Consider the following 13554-nt stretch of genomic DNA (forward strand, 5'->3'; position numbering starts at 1 on the left):
TGCACCTGGGGAGAGCACCATAAAGGTATTACAGCCCTTTTGTACTTTCAGGCCCGGTGCCATTTCCTTATGGAAGGAACACCTGCCAGTTTCCTTTAAAAGAACCAAAAAAAAAAAAGTTCCCATCAGTCTGTTTGCCCAATATGGGGCATGTGTTTTATAGTCATGCTCAGTGTTGGCTGCATTTAATCAACTTCATAGTTCGCTTCCGTTGCTGAGCACATGCTGCTTTTTGGCAGTAGTTTGATGATAGACAGTGTATTTAATGAAATTTCCTTGTATTTGAATATAAGATGTGGGGCTTTTTTCCCCACATTGATTGGATGGGGGAAAAACTCAACTTGTATTTGAGTTAATGTGGTATGTTTGTAGGTCGGGGTAAAGGGAAAGAGCCATGGGCCTGCCAGCTGCAAATATAAAGTTGTGGGGAAGGAAAAGTTAATTTGGAGGTGAAACAAGTGTTTTGGGGACTATGGAAATTAGACTTTTCACCTGCAGACTAGAGTAAGAAAGCATCAGTTAATAGATTTTATTTTTGTCCCCCCTCAGTTGGACCCTACCACACCTAGCCATGAATACTAAAAAAATGCTAACATTGTGAGGTTATGAGCAAGAATGTGCAAGGTGTCATAAGCAAAAATAGGACTCCAACTGAACAATTCCTAGATTGATACATTCATACATAGACATAGGTATACTAAGATGTGTCAAGTTTGTGTAAAGAGATTTTTTCTGTCCTGCCAAGTAGCAAAAAAGAAAAGGACTCTTCAAAACAAAATTTTGGTAACATAAAAGGCAAGAACTACTAGTCCTTTAAGTAGACAGCTGGATTGCAACTGTTTAACTTCATTTTCAGAAATCTCATCTAAGTAGTTTTAGATGAGATATCTTGGAGTCCACATCTAAGTAGTTTCAAGTTAAAGTTTGCATCTAGGTTCTGTGGTCTGTTTTCTTCTTTGGCAGTCCCTTGCAGTTGAAGATGACTGTATCTAAGATTGTTTTACCTGTGGGTCTGAAGATGGCTAATGAGCCCAATCTGGAACTGACAGACTCTACTGCAGCTTGAGCACTTGTTTCTGTTGGGGTGGGTGGCTCCAGATTCTTAACTCAGTCATTAAAGAGCAGACTGTTCTGTGGTAGACTTGTACAGAATGCAGGGTTTTCCTTGAAAAAGCACAAATGTCAAGTACTCCATTTCACATAAGATAAGGTTATAAATAACAGAAAATGTAGTGGGTTTGAAAGGAGTTTCAAGACTAACGGTACCCACTAATGTCAGTTTAATATTAACACCAAATCATAAGTGTCTGTAGGACACTTACAAAAAAAAACTCAGACAATAGTGACCTGTTACATCTGCAGTATTGCCAACCCCACCATGTCAAAAACCACAAGACAAACTCTTAAAAATCAAGGGCTTTGAAATGTAAATCATGAGGTAGTGTTTTTGAAGTGTGTGGGGGGGAGGGTTGTGAAGGTGTGGGGGGCTATACGTGTGTGTGGGGGATTTGGAGTCTGGGAAGGGGGGTGGCAGGATGCAGGGTGCTGTGGGTCAGGAGTGAGGGACAGCAGCAGAGCTGGGGGGGCTGTGACTTGGGAGTAACGGACACACACACCCACCCATCCTCTGCCCATGGCTGTCTTGCATGACTCGCCCCTGCCCCATTCCCTCCCCCCCCCTTTACCTTCTTACCAGCTTGGCGCTCTCTACACGTGCCAGAATAAAAAATCCTGAGATTTGATTTCTCTATCAGGAGATGACGAGTCAGAGTTAATCAGACTTGGAAATCAGGAGTCTTGTGATTTTTTTTTCACAAGGGTTGGCATTATTGCATCTGTTAAAAATCCACATATTCCTTATTATAGAACATAATAAAAAGGGATAGATGGCAGTAGGCCTAAAACTGTGCACCAAGTTCTTTTGGTGAAAATGCATAGGAGGTTGCTTTCAGTTGTTCCTTAGTTTTGGAATGTCGTGTCCACCAGAGCCTAAACTTGGACATCTTGTGGAAGCATTGCAAGACCTTATTTGGGCAGGCTTTTAGCAAGTGGAGTTTCAGGTTTCATGGAATGATTTGGGGAATTCCTTTATCATTTACTTTTTTAATATTTTATCTGTTTTTAGTATCTCGTTTTCATTGTAAGCCACTCTGGGCATTTTTTTGTGAAGGGCAGTACATAAAACAAATAAATAAAAGGCCTTTCCATGATTTTCCCTGCAAAAATATTGAATATGACTGTAGACTTTATTACTTAAAGATTTAGTTATTATAAAAGGGCCTTAACTGTTGAATGGTGATCTGACATTCAGGGGAGCCAGTTACCTCTTTTCCCCCATTGGGTTTCTTATTGGGGAACTCTGATTCATCTCTAGCTTTCTGCCATGCAGGTGCAAGAACCTCTAGCCAGGCTCTTCCCTTATCCTGGGACTTTCCTGTTTGTTTTCTTTTCTAGAGTAGAAATGAAGTATGTGCAAGTTCTTGTTGGCCATTTCACTAACAAACTACAGGTCCCGGTTTTAAAATGCCCAAGAACCATATTTGGCACCCTGGGATGTGAATATACTGCACGTTTTCAGCACTCCGTGATGGGTATCAGTCTGCCCTCAGTCTTTGTGCAAACATTCTGTTGTCATGGCTGAAAGACCGTTGTTTGCCCCTAACTTTTAAAACCCGATCCATGGACTGGAACTAATAAGTCAGTTCAGCACACTCTGCTGAATGGACTTGATGTCTTGGATATAGCATAGAAAGCGTTGGTGAAAAGCATAATAAATGTCAAGTTAGGCTGCACAGAACAGGTACGCAGAGTAGATGAAATTCATAAGCAGAATTCCATCTTCTTTTTTTATGATGGTGCCTTTGCATAGTAAAGTTTTGCATTGCAAAACTTCTATGTTTTGTTTTTCAGAGTTTCCAAAGGTGGCCACCATTTAATAAGAACTGTGTACAGATGGGGAGGTGGGTTTTTTTTCCCCCTTTGCTGTTTAAAATAAGGCTTGATTTGGTGGTATTGAATTTCAGAGAAGAAGCTATATTTGATCTATCGCTTGTGGATGTTTATGACTCCAGTAAAGAAGCGCAATCACACTGAAGGCCAGGAAGAATCTCTCTGTTAATAGTTCTTCACAAAATTGACAACAGCTTTCTCTCTTTTGTTACAGACTCAGCAATTTCTTGTCTGGGCGTTGATCACTATGGGGAGTGGTAAGTGTATGTTGACATGGTGCTGAGCATGTGAGCTTGCTATAATTATTCTACTTTGTTTCAGTGTCTGTTAAACAAATACAAGTTCCCCACCCCCGTCTGAAAAATCCTTCATCATGTTCCCACTTGGAAATAATAGAATACCCTTCTGGCATCATTGTCAAGTGAATACTAGAATAGCAGGCACATTATAAACTCATTTATGGAGGTTTAAGTGTTGGTTAACATTGGTCTCTGACTTGATTTAAAGATGGACTAAATTTCCTCTATTGGATACTTTAATCGAATTGTTTCTAACCTTGGCACAATAACTCTCTTAAACAGGCAATTTCATTTTCTCTAAATTTTGGGTTTTTTCCAGACAAAAAAGAAATGAATGGAGATAAACTGCTTAATTTACCTTCTAGAAATTTTGCCCTGTCTTTCCATGAACTCCTTTGAATTTGCCAGGCTAAACAGACAAAATTCCCAAGAAACTCCAAACTTTACATAAATATGCATTATGATAACATCTTGGAGCACAAGCCATTTTCAAACTTTTATACCTAAATACATTCTGGGTTATTTCATCAGGTTTATTGTCTGCTGCAAGTGACCAGGGGTAGTGAAATGTAGGGGATAAGATCTGTATTTTGATGATAGTCTTGTGGTTAGTCAAAATGGAGTTTCTGCCTCTCCACTCCGGCCTCCTCTTTTTTGTCCTTTCCTTCCTCCTCCTGCCCAGCACAAAACCTCCCATCTTCCTATCCCTATTTCTGATCATTCTGTGCTTTCTTTACATACAGGTCCAATGCTCACCTATCATTTAATCATATAAAACATGTGCACATAAATGTTTAAAGGTTGGGTGGGTGAAATTTGCCTGTCATTGAAAATGAGTGCAGGTTTCTGGGACACAGTAAAATACCATGCAAACAAAGTAAAGAAATAAGCAGCAAAGTTATTCAGTGCACACACTAGCCATCTACTTTACATATAACAATTCCCTTTTTAAATCTTGGCTAACTCATTTCTACCATCTGCATCTCTCATATGTCTACTGAAGAGCAGCATGCCTTTTAATGGGATATTTAAAAAGAACACTTATGCCCCAGTTATTACCTGTAGTATGGATAGTTAGGTAGTAACCCTAAACTGGTGTGGATATTTCTGCAAATACTGTAAGAAACTGCCTTTAAAGAAATGAACTGTATGATGTTTGTACACATAGCTTTACACGGACCTACAATTTTGTCAGCCTGACTAATTTTGTTGGTGTCAGTTTAAGCGATGACTTGGATGTATACACTATATTCATAATTTTAAGGATTTTCATACAAGCCGGAACCCAACTGCTATTCAGCAATGTAAATGTATCTAATTAAACTTTCAGAAATGTGTGCTACTTAACATTTATTTTCAGCAAGTGGCAGACTTCACAGAATTCTGCTATAGATGTCTGCCTGTTTCTGAGTCTCACCAGGATCAACATTTCCACATACTGGTTCCTAGCATGCACTGCTCTTGTTGACAGGTCTTTGATGTACAGACATACAGTTTGGAGAGCAGGTGAAAGTAATCACTCTGCTTCAGTTGGCATAATTTGAACTATGGGACTCTTTAACACATAGTGACTTCATACATCTTGCTGTGTGGAAACTTTCAGATAAATAAGACATAAAGCAAAAACTACTTTTAATGTTTTAATAATTTATGGATAGCACATTTGCTTGCTTTTTATAGTGTTTGTTTTCCATCCCATTTTGATTCATAATATGAATAGATATCATGGTACTGATTTTTTAAATTTTTTTTTGTACCACTCGTTTCCTTGGCAGTCAACAAACAAATACAACTGATGTTATTGTTCCCTTTAACAATATCAGTGGTAATACACAAAGAATGATTTTAAATGCTCCATTTATAGTGTGCTCTTACATTAAAGCCCTTAATGTTATGTATTACATAACACACTGAGTGCTGCAAGGAAGTGCATTTGAGAATGAGATAAGGATTTGAGAAAATGTGACTATAGGAAAGCACCAGGTTTTGTTGGTAATTATAAAATTCAAATATATACACACAAACTTCAGTGGAAGTTGGCAAAACAAATCTATGATAATAATATTTTTCAAACCAAAAGCAAAATGGATTTATTTTTATTTAGTTTATTTAGTTCTGTTTGTATCTGTGGATAGGTTGTGTAGCACCAAAGCAATTTTGATTTTTTTCCCCCTTGTCCACAAAAAAACTGATCACAGAGTTTTACAGTGTCCACTTCACTTACAGTATTCTCTATTTTACTTTATTTAGTCCTTTCTCTTTAGCTATGCTTGCTGAGACCCCAGTGCTAGACTTCCTTGTGTTTTTCCCCCTTATCTGTTTTGGGGATTGTCTTAACTAGTAGAGGAAGACATGCAGGTGGCAAATATTTACCTGGTTGTGACAGACAGATTGTGGTTTGCATGACCACAATTGCTAGTTGATACTGAAACAGACAATAAGCATTATCATAATGCATCCCTCCCAGGACTTCTATAGAAGGAATATTAGTGCCATATTTGTAAAAACAAAAAAACAAACCAAGAAAACAGCTTTTGGTAATTGTTTCCATCCAGAAAAGGAAGCTATAACTTGTGCAAATCTGTTAACTTCCTCCCTATAATCCAGTGACTGATATTAGAACAAACGCACACAAAACCACCCGCACAACTACCGTTCATATTTTCCTTTTTGTATCCTGGCGATCTTACACTTTCCGGGTGATGCCTTCCCATCAAAGCAGTTCTAGGTTTTCTAACTCAACTGCATGCTGTTGTTATCTTGAACACTAATAAAAGCTGAAGTGAACTCAATTGCATTTTCATTTAAAATATATGAAGCATCACACACAGAAAGATTATTTATGGACTTGTATACCATTAGAGTAGCATCTCTGTTCAGTGTTAGTGGTCATGGAAAGCTAATATGGCCAAATGGTTCTAGAATACAGTTCCCTTATCTATTAAGAGAAGTCAGTGGGCACTGACTGATTCTCAGTTGATTCTGTATTTCCTGGAGAATGGTAAACTTTAATCAACATTGCTTTGACAAGAATAATGCCTTTTCGTGTGGGACTGCTGCATTTGAATTGATTCCTAAAGAAGAATTAGATGTACATAATCCAATAGTCTCTGAACTCATTAAGAGTCTCTGCAATCATTAAGAGTCTGAGATTCTTAATGATTTTTTAAAAATTTCTGTATTTGATCAGATCATTTTGCTTCATTCTGTTCCAGCTTCTAGTGTCAGTGACAATGTACCGTATGGACTAGTTGTTTCATTTTATATATGTCAGATGAAAAAATCTTCAAGGCCAATAAAGCATCGGGTTTGTGCTTCCTAATTAGCTTTTAAGCATAATTAAAATACAGATTCTTGTACTATAGTGGGAGAAAGGAGAGTTTTTAAAATTTAAATTAAGCTAAATGTTCTTTTCAAATTAAAAAAAAAGGTTTTTCAGTATTTAAAGAGACATGCATTCACCATTCATGACTATTGGCTTATTCTAAACTCACTTCTTTGTTGTTAAACTAGAAACAAAAGTAGTATTGTATGTTGTGTGTTAAGTGAAAGGTCAGTCTTGCAATACTTGCTCATTCTAGAATATGAAATTGTTGCTTAGAAACTAGTCTAATAGTCAGTAAATGAATATCTAATGAAAATACCAGATCTTAGATCTTTGACCTTAATGTACTACTTCAGTGGTAAATTAGAGACTGTTGTATAAATCAGGACTTGCAGTGTGTCCAGGATGCTTCAGCCTTGATTGCAAGTCCTTCAGCCACCTGCATTTCTAACTACTGTCCTATTCCAAAGCTTTTCTAATACAGCTCTTCCTACTGCCATTTCTAAACTAAAATCCCTTTTAAAATCTCTGGCAAATGAAAAATAAACATTTATTTAAAAGTTAATCATAATGGTTTAACATACTTTGCATGCATATTAGTAGGGGTCTTAGGTCATGGACAGGCATTACATTTGTGTCTAGAAAAAGTACCTTTTTCCTGGCATAACTAATGAGTGTACAGGCATTCAAGGGGATCCACTAATTCCCACTACCTCTTTAACGGTCTTGGGTTCCCCTGGGACTGTTAAAGGTGCAGCAGGCATCCTCCCCCTTGCCCCCCCACCACTCTTTCAGTTCTGGGCGGACCTGAGGGAGGCGAGGGTGAAGATAGCAGTTTTTCTTACCCTAGCCACCCCTGCAGGGTAAGGGCCTGTCTTTAGCAGTTGCCAGCTAATCACTGACAGTCTGTTCCTTTCCCTGGCTGCCTGTCAGTGCTGGGCAAGACAGGCTGTCAATGATGGAGCTTCTCTGGGCAGCAGGATCCAAGGAGTAGTTCTATATCATCCCCTGGCTGGAGAGCTTGCTTCTGAGGCATCTGTTTCAGCCAGGGGGTTGAAACACCCATATGACCTCTGCAACATTATTTTTCTAGCACCATGCAAGAGTTGGGGGAATGGTATCTTTTATTGGACCAATTGCATGGTTGGAATAAAATTAGACAAGCTTTTGAATGCAATACATTCTTCACTAGATTGCTAAGAGTTTCTTGAAAATCCTCAGTGCTGCAACTGAATGCCTGGCCATAACCTTAGAGTTGTGTGACTGATTCTTAGGCCCATGTACTTAAATAATCCACCAGAACTCATCTGTTTCTCAGATCAACAAATAGAATTTACTGCCTTCAGCCATCAGTCCCATCTCTGGCAATTGTACGTACAAGCTATAACTATGTAAGCATCTGCCACCTGATCTAAAACCATACGTCAATTAACTTGTAGAAGTAATAGGTCATTACACTTTCACAAGGACTAGACTTTAGAGGAAGACAAAAAAGCACACTCCTCTAGTGTGGTCTACTTTTCTGCAATCTGTATTCTTTATAGGGAGTTTTTAAATGGTTAAAAGCCAGTAAAACTGCATGGAGATGACAAAGAAGGGGAACAGAAACTAGCCCCTTCAAATTGACTTGATATTCAGCTTTCCTGTTTAGTATTTTATTTCCCATTACCTTACTACATGAAGGGTATGTACAGATATAAAACTTAGACTGGTTTAAATGCAGTATAAACTGCAAGTGTCCAAACATACAAGCCAGTTTAGAATGGTTTAAACCTCTTAAACCCTTTCAGGAGTAAACCTGAATAATCAAGTATTATTTTGAACTGATAGTCTGTGAACCAGTTCAGTGTTGTGTGGATGGCACACTTTCTGTGACTAGTGTGTGGTTTGGTCGTCTAGGCATCCCCACTCCACTACTCCTCACCCCACCCTTCCCCAGGGTCCCCTTGGCACCTGACTGCTGTGGTATGCAGCCAGAACTCAACTACCTCAACTTCTTTTGCCTGCACCTGACTCCCATTGGTAGTACTTGACCAGGGTTCTGGGCATCACAGGCTTATCTGGGGTGGACGGGCTACCTTAACCCTTGCCTCTGTGTGTCTGGGGCTGCCCAAAGACTCCACTGCCACCAGCCCTCAAGCACACAGAACCGAGAATCTAAGTAATCCACTCTTCCTGCCCACCCTTCCACCCAAATCAGCCTGGAGTGCTTTGAACAATGGTCATTTGCCAGGAATTGAAGCAAATTGAGTGGCTTGGCGGAACATTCTCTTTAAAACCTGTAAAAGCTCTGGCAGCTTGGGGGCATCCAGCTCTCTGAGAACCCAGAAGGAGAAGTCCAGGCAGCATCCCTACTCTACATACCCCTCCTTGCTGCCCCCCACAGGTACTCAAAGTTAGGGTACCACCACACAGATTTCTGTAGAGTGCAGGAAAGGATCTTTATTGAACTTGGTGTTAATTAGAAGGGGAATGGAAAAGTACAATTGAGTTGAGTACTCACTGCCACACCCTAACATCAGTTCAAAGGCCTTGCAGTGTCTCAGAGGTGACCGTTCTACTTAAGCAATCAGGACTCATAGTAGAGATGATGTCTTCTATTAGACCAACAATATTTTTGCAAACTTTTGTGCACAAACACCCTGCATTGGAGTAAAGATTGTAAAAGTTCTCCTGGGTAGGAATGAAAGTCCATATTTCATAGCGTTTCACAGAGGAGTCAGTAGATGGAAAACTCCTCTGGTCAGTCAGTTCATAACTGGTATGGAGCCTCTCACCTCTTGTGAGGTTTTGTGATGACGCAAATTACCTTGAAACAAAGGCCAGAGCAGTGTTTCAGGTGGTCACAGTTGCTTCCTGCTTGGGAAAATATGAAGATTTCACTAAAAAAATTGGCTAAAGTATGTTATCTTACATGTGTTGGGCATACAGGTTGTATCCAGGAAAACTTTTAAAATCTTTTCTCCAATGCCTGATGAAGGGTGTTTGTGCCCAAAAGCTTGCAATTAAAGAATTTTTTTTTTTGCAAAACTTGTGTTGGTCTAATAAAAGACACCACCTCTACTATGAGTCCTGATTGCTTTTCCCTCTAGACCAATATGGCTACAGCCTGGATACCTGCCCATCTACTTAGACCTTTGACAGTGTACTTGTGGAATGAACTGGCATCCAATTAGAACATTTTTAGAATAGTGTCAGTGTTATATCTGTTGGCACCCAACCAGTCAAGAGTCTTCCTTTCTCTGTCTTCTCCCTTCCTAGGGATAACAATAACCTTCCTGAGCAACCTACTGACTTAAGAAGACATTAGCACTGTTTCTGTCGTCTTCTCCATACAGTTCCCCAGAGTTACTGGAGTCTAGAGCTCCTTTACAGAGAGCAGCTGTGAATGGAAGAATTGCTTGTTAGCTGGCAATGGCCCTTTTCAAAGCTGTTGGACACATTGGCTGGCAGAGAGGATCTAGCTCCCATGTCTTGGAGTGTCAGCCAGGAAATGTACTATCTGGGTGAAGAAAAGTGGAGGGTATGGGACACCCATTCCCTTCATTGCCCAAGAATTATTTAACCATTCCTTGTTCTTCCAGTAGAGATCTACTAGATTTGAAAAATTCTGTTTAACAACAAAAAAAAATGTGCATCACAGTTTCAGGCCAGCTCCCCTATAATGTGGCATTAATGACTTCCAGAGGATATTCATATTTCTTTATAATTTATTACAATAACGTCTCACTTCCAAACATGTTCGTGTTGAATGACAGGCCACAGAACAAATGGAAAACTGGTTGGCTATGACCATCTGGTTCTTTCTTATTCTTTTCTGCTGCTTACAGATATAAAAAAAACCCTGTGTTTTACCAGAAGAGGCAGTGCATTACTTTGAATTGACTCTGCAGCATCTGTATAAATTGGGTGCTTCAATGGGGCTTTTTGTTGCTTTTAGCTAAAGCTGATTCAATCAGCTATTAGATAGAAATACCAGAACAGCTCCTGTAAAGCGCCCGATCTATACAGTTTTGGGGCAAGCCGGGTCCAACTAATGCACTGCCTTTTCTGGTTAATGTCATAATTTGTCACGATGTTCTTCTGAAGGAAAAGCAAATTTAATACAAAATGGAACCTTGAGTTACAGGCAGCTGTTTAGTTCCCTTCCCTCTTGCTATAGTCTTAATTCAGTTGAGTGTGTGGTGGAGCCTGTTTACTCTAATTTGGTGTTAAAGAACCATATCTTCAAAAGCAATTAGTAAAGCTTTAGTGCGTTAGGTTTTTGGGTACTCCACTTGAACATCTTTTCATTGTACCACTTTGCAGACCATCCAGTCTTTGCAGAAGTTGAGTACTGAAATTTGCATTTTTTTTAAAGATATCTGTTTGCAGATCCAGAAATGGAGATACCTGATATGGGACTAATTTATAATTCACTTGGAAGTTGCCTATAACAATAGGGTTGAGGTGGGTAAACCATTCAAAAGCAGTGCTTATTGAAAGATGAAACTGTGATAGAATTACTGTCTATCGGGCCTGTATTTTAGCTCAGATTTGTACTTTATTTTTCCAATGACTGTCTGGTGAACTTTAAAGAACTAGAGTATGTTACTTTCCCTTGCAAACCAGAGCATTTACTTTCATGAATAAAGCTTTTAATCCTTTTGGAATTCAGGAAGCAGCATTTATTTGTGTTTGGCAAATGCCTAAAGAATGACAGAAGGGTTGGCCTGCTACTTCCTTTCTCTCTGGTTCTCACTATTGTTTTCAGGTCTGATAAAAGGTGAAACTTAGTCACATGCTTCACTTGGACAATGGTTCAGTTGCAAAGTAGCAAAGTACATATAACAAGGAATATCAGCAGAAGAAACATGGATCGTAAAAAGAAACTGACTCAAGAGATTTACTTCTTGAAAATGCACAGTTGCTAGGCATTGCATTTTAATGGAAGGTACCATTTGTGTTTATCGTAATCATAAAGGAAATTATGTCAATGAATCAAATAAAATGTTTCATGTAGTAAAAGGTATATTAACATTTAAAGTGTTGCCCACCTGGACTACTTCTCATTATCTGTACAGGCAGTCCTCAGACTTGCAACACATTTGTTTCCTGAAAACCACATCTTAAGTCAAAACGTAAGTTGGAACCAATTTTCCCACAGGAAACAATGTTATAAATAGGGGATTGGTTCCTGAACCAAGGCCCGATGCCCTATTTTCACCAAAAATAACCCAGAATGTTGTACTCAATCAATTATAGATTAGTAATACAGCTACATTACTGTATTTAAATTGTATATAACAGTCATATTGATTTGGAAAGACTTATTTGAGGTGACTGTTGGAGTTTTTGAAGGGTTCTTGGCTGGAGTGTTCTCAGGAGTCCTGGCTGCAGGTTTTTCTGGAGTCTTGTCCAGTTTCTTAAAGAAAACGTCCCAGGAAGTTTGGACAGATGTTCTCCAGGGAGATGAGCGACGCAGCGAACTTGTTCGCTGGCATGGTGTCAGATCGTGTTGTAATTTCAAAACTGACATCAGAAAGTTAAAACGGTGTCAGTTTATAAATGTAAGTGTGAACGGTTGTAACTTGAAGTGTTGCAAGTCAAGGACTGACTGCCTATAGTACTGTTTTTACTAGAGGATAAGTCTCTGTCCTAACATACCTTTGAAATTATATAGAACATTGAAGTTTGAGCATAACATAGGAGATTTGAGCATTAGTCACATAACAATTTGACAGTAGAGCTTTAATTCAATTTAACTCTGGATTATTTGGTATATGCAGACTTATTTTTAACATAGTTGTTGTTTTCCCTATCCCTTTCCCAGTTGTTATGTTTTCCTTATCCCAAGAATTTAAATGGTTTCACAAAGTTCTGCTTTGTTCTGGGAGAGACATTTCAGTTATAAAGAAATTAAAGTTTACTTCTAAAACCAAGGTGCTTTGAGAAGGATTTTAGGATGAATTAATTCAATTCCAAGTTAGCATGATACCCTTAGAAATGAATCCTACCTCACCTTTGTCAAAGCTGCAGTTTGGACTACCTTGTAGGATAGTCTCTTCCTATAAAGAACTGTATCTTGAATTATTGTTTAGTCCTAAATTGCATGGATCCTAGTCAGATGACATCTCCTGTCTTTTTCTATGCCAAGGGAACATTCATAGAGGGCGTGGAAGTGCAGTTCCATCCCCCTTAAGCTGTGCTGCACATGCAGCTCATCAGCTTCTTAGTGCAGCTCCCTGCTTTGGCATGACTCCAGGACCCCAAGGGTGAATGCCACTGCTGTTTTCCAACCCCTGCTTGCTTGTCGCCAAATTCAGAGAGCTGACTTAAGCATGAGCAGGACAGTCCCCATAGATCTGCTGTTGTATACTGTGGTACTGCAGCAGTTGCAGTTCAAAGTCTTTAGTTTTACAGCCCTGGCTTAAACAGGAAGTTGGTGTCACCAGAGCATTCTCAGGTACGGGAAAATTCTGGTATGCACAGGAAACAGTATGCAATGAATGAGTAAATGTACAGTGTACTAACTATACTGTGATAACTCCGAGGTGGGGGTTTTTTATGTAAGGTAGCTTATTCCACTTTGGAATAAAATCTTGCACTAAGAATGCCCACATGAAGAGTTCCTGTGGAGTATCTTGCATCCTAACTTACAGCACACTGACTTTCTGCGTAAGCAAACCCTTAGACCCCCTGACATCTGTTGACCATCGGAACATGCTGCAAAACATACCTGTCACTTAGGACTTTCCTAGAAGACGGGGGGGTGGGAGGGTGTGTGTGTGTGTAGAAATCTCAAGAAGGCCAGATTTTCAGTCAGGCTCATATGTCTACTTGTGTAATTTGCATATACACTTACTGTTGTTGAGTGAGCTAATTTGTACATGGGTGTGTGTGGGTGTACACACACACCCACACACACCCATGTACAAATTAGGCGTGGAAGTGCAGTGTGTGTGTGTGTGTGTGTGTGTGTGTGTGTGTGTGTGTGTGTGT

At 39.4% G+C, this 13554-nt stretch overlaps 1 protein-coding gene across 1 annotated transcript in view; it reads left to right on the forward strand.

Moving 5' to 3' along the window:
- The first annotated feature begins 3172 nt into the window (after positions 1-3172).
- The window catches only part of PRRG1 (proline rich and Gla domain 1), a 32163-nt gene continuing 21781 nt past the window's right edge, over positions 3173-13554 (forward strand). Inside the window, exon 1 of the mRNA XM_019525099.1 lies at positions 3173-3206. Coding sequence (XP_019380644.1) covers positions 3197-3206 — 10 coding nt within the window. The 5' untranslated portion in view covers positions 3173-3196. The remainder of the gene's footprint in view (positions 3207-13554) is intronic.

Source organism: Gavialis gangeticus, unplaced genomic scaffold (genome assembly GCF_001723915.1).
Source record: "Gavialis gangeticus isolate Ggan-Ray unplaced genomic scaffold, GavGan_comp1, whole genome shotgun sequence".
Classification (NCBI taxonomy): Eukaryota; Metazoa; Chordata; order Crocodylia; family Gavialidae; genus Gavialis; species Gavialis gangeticus.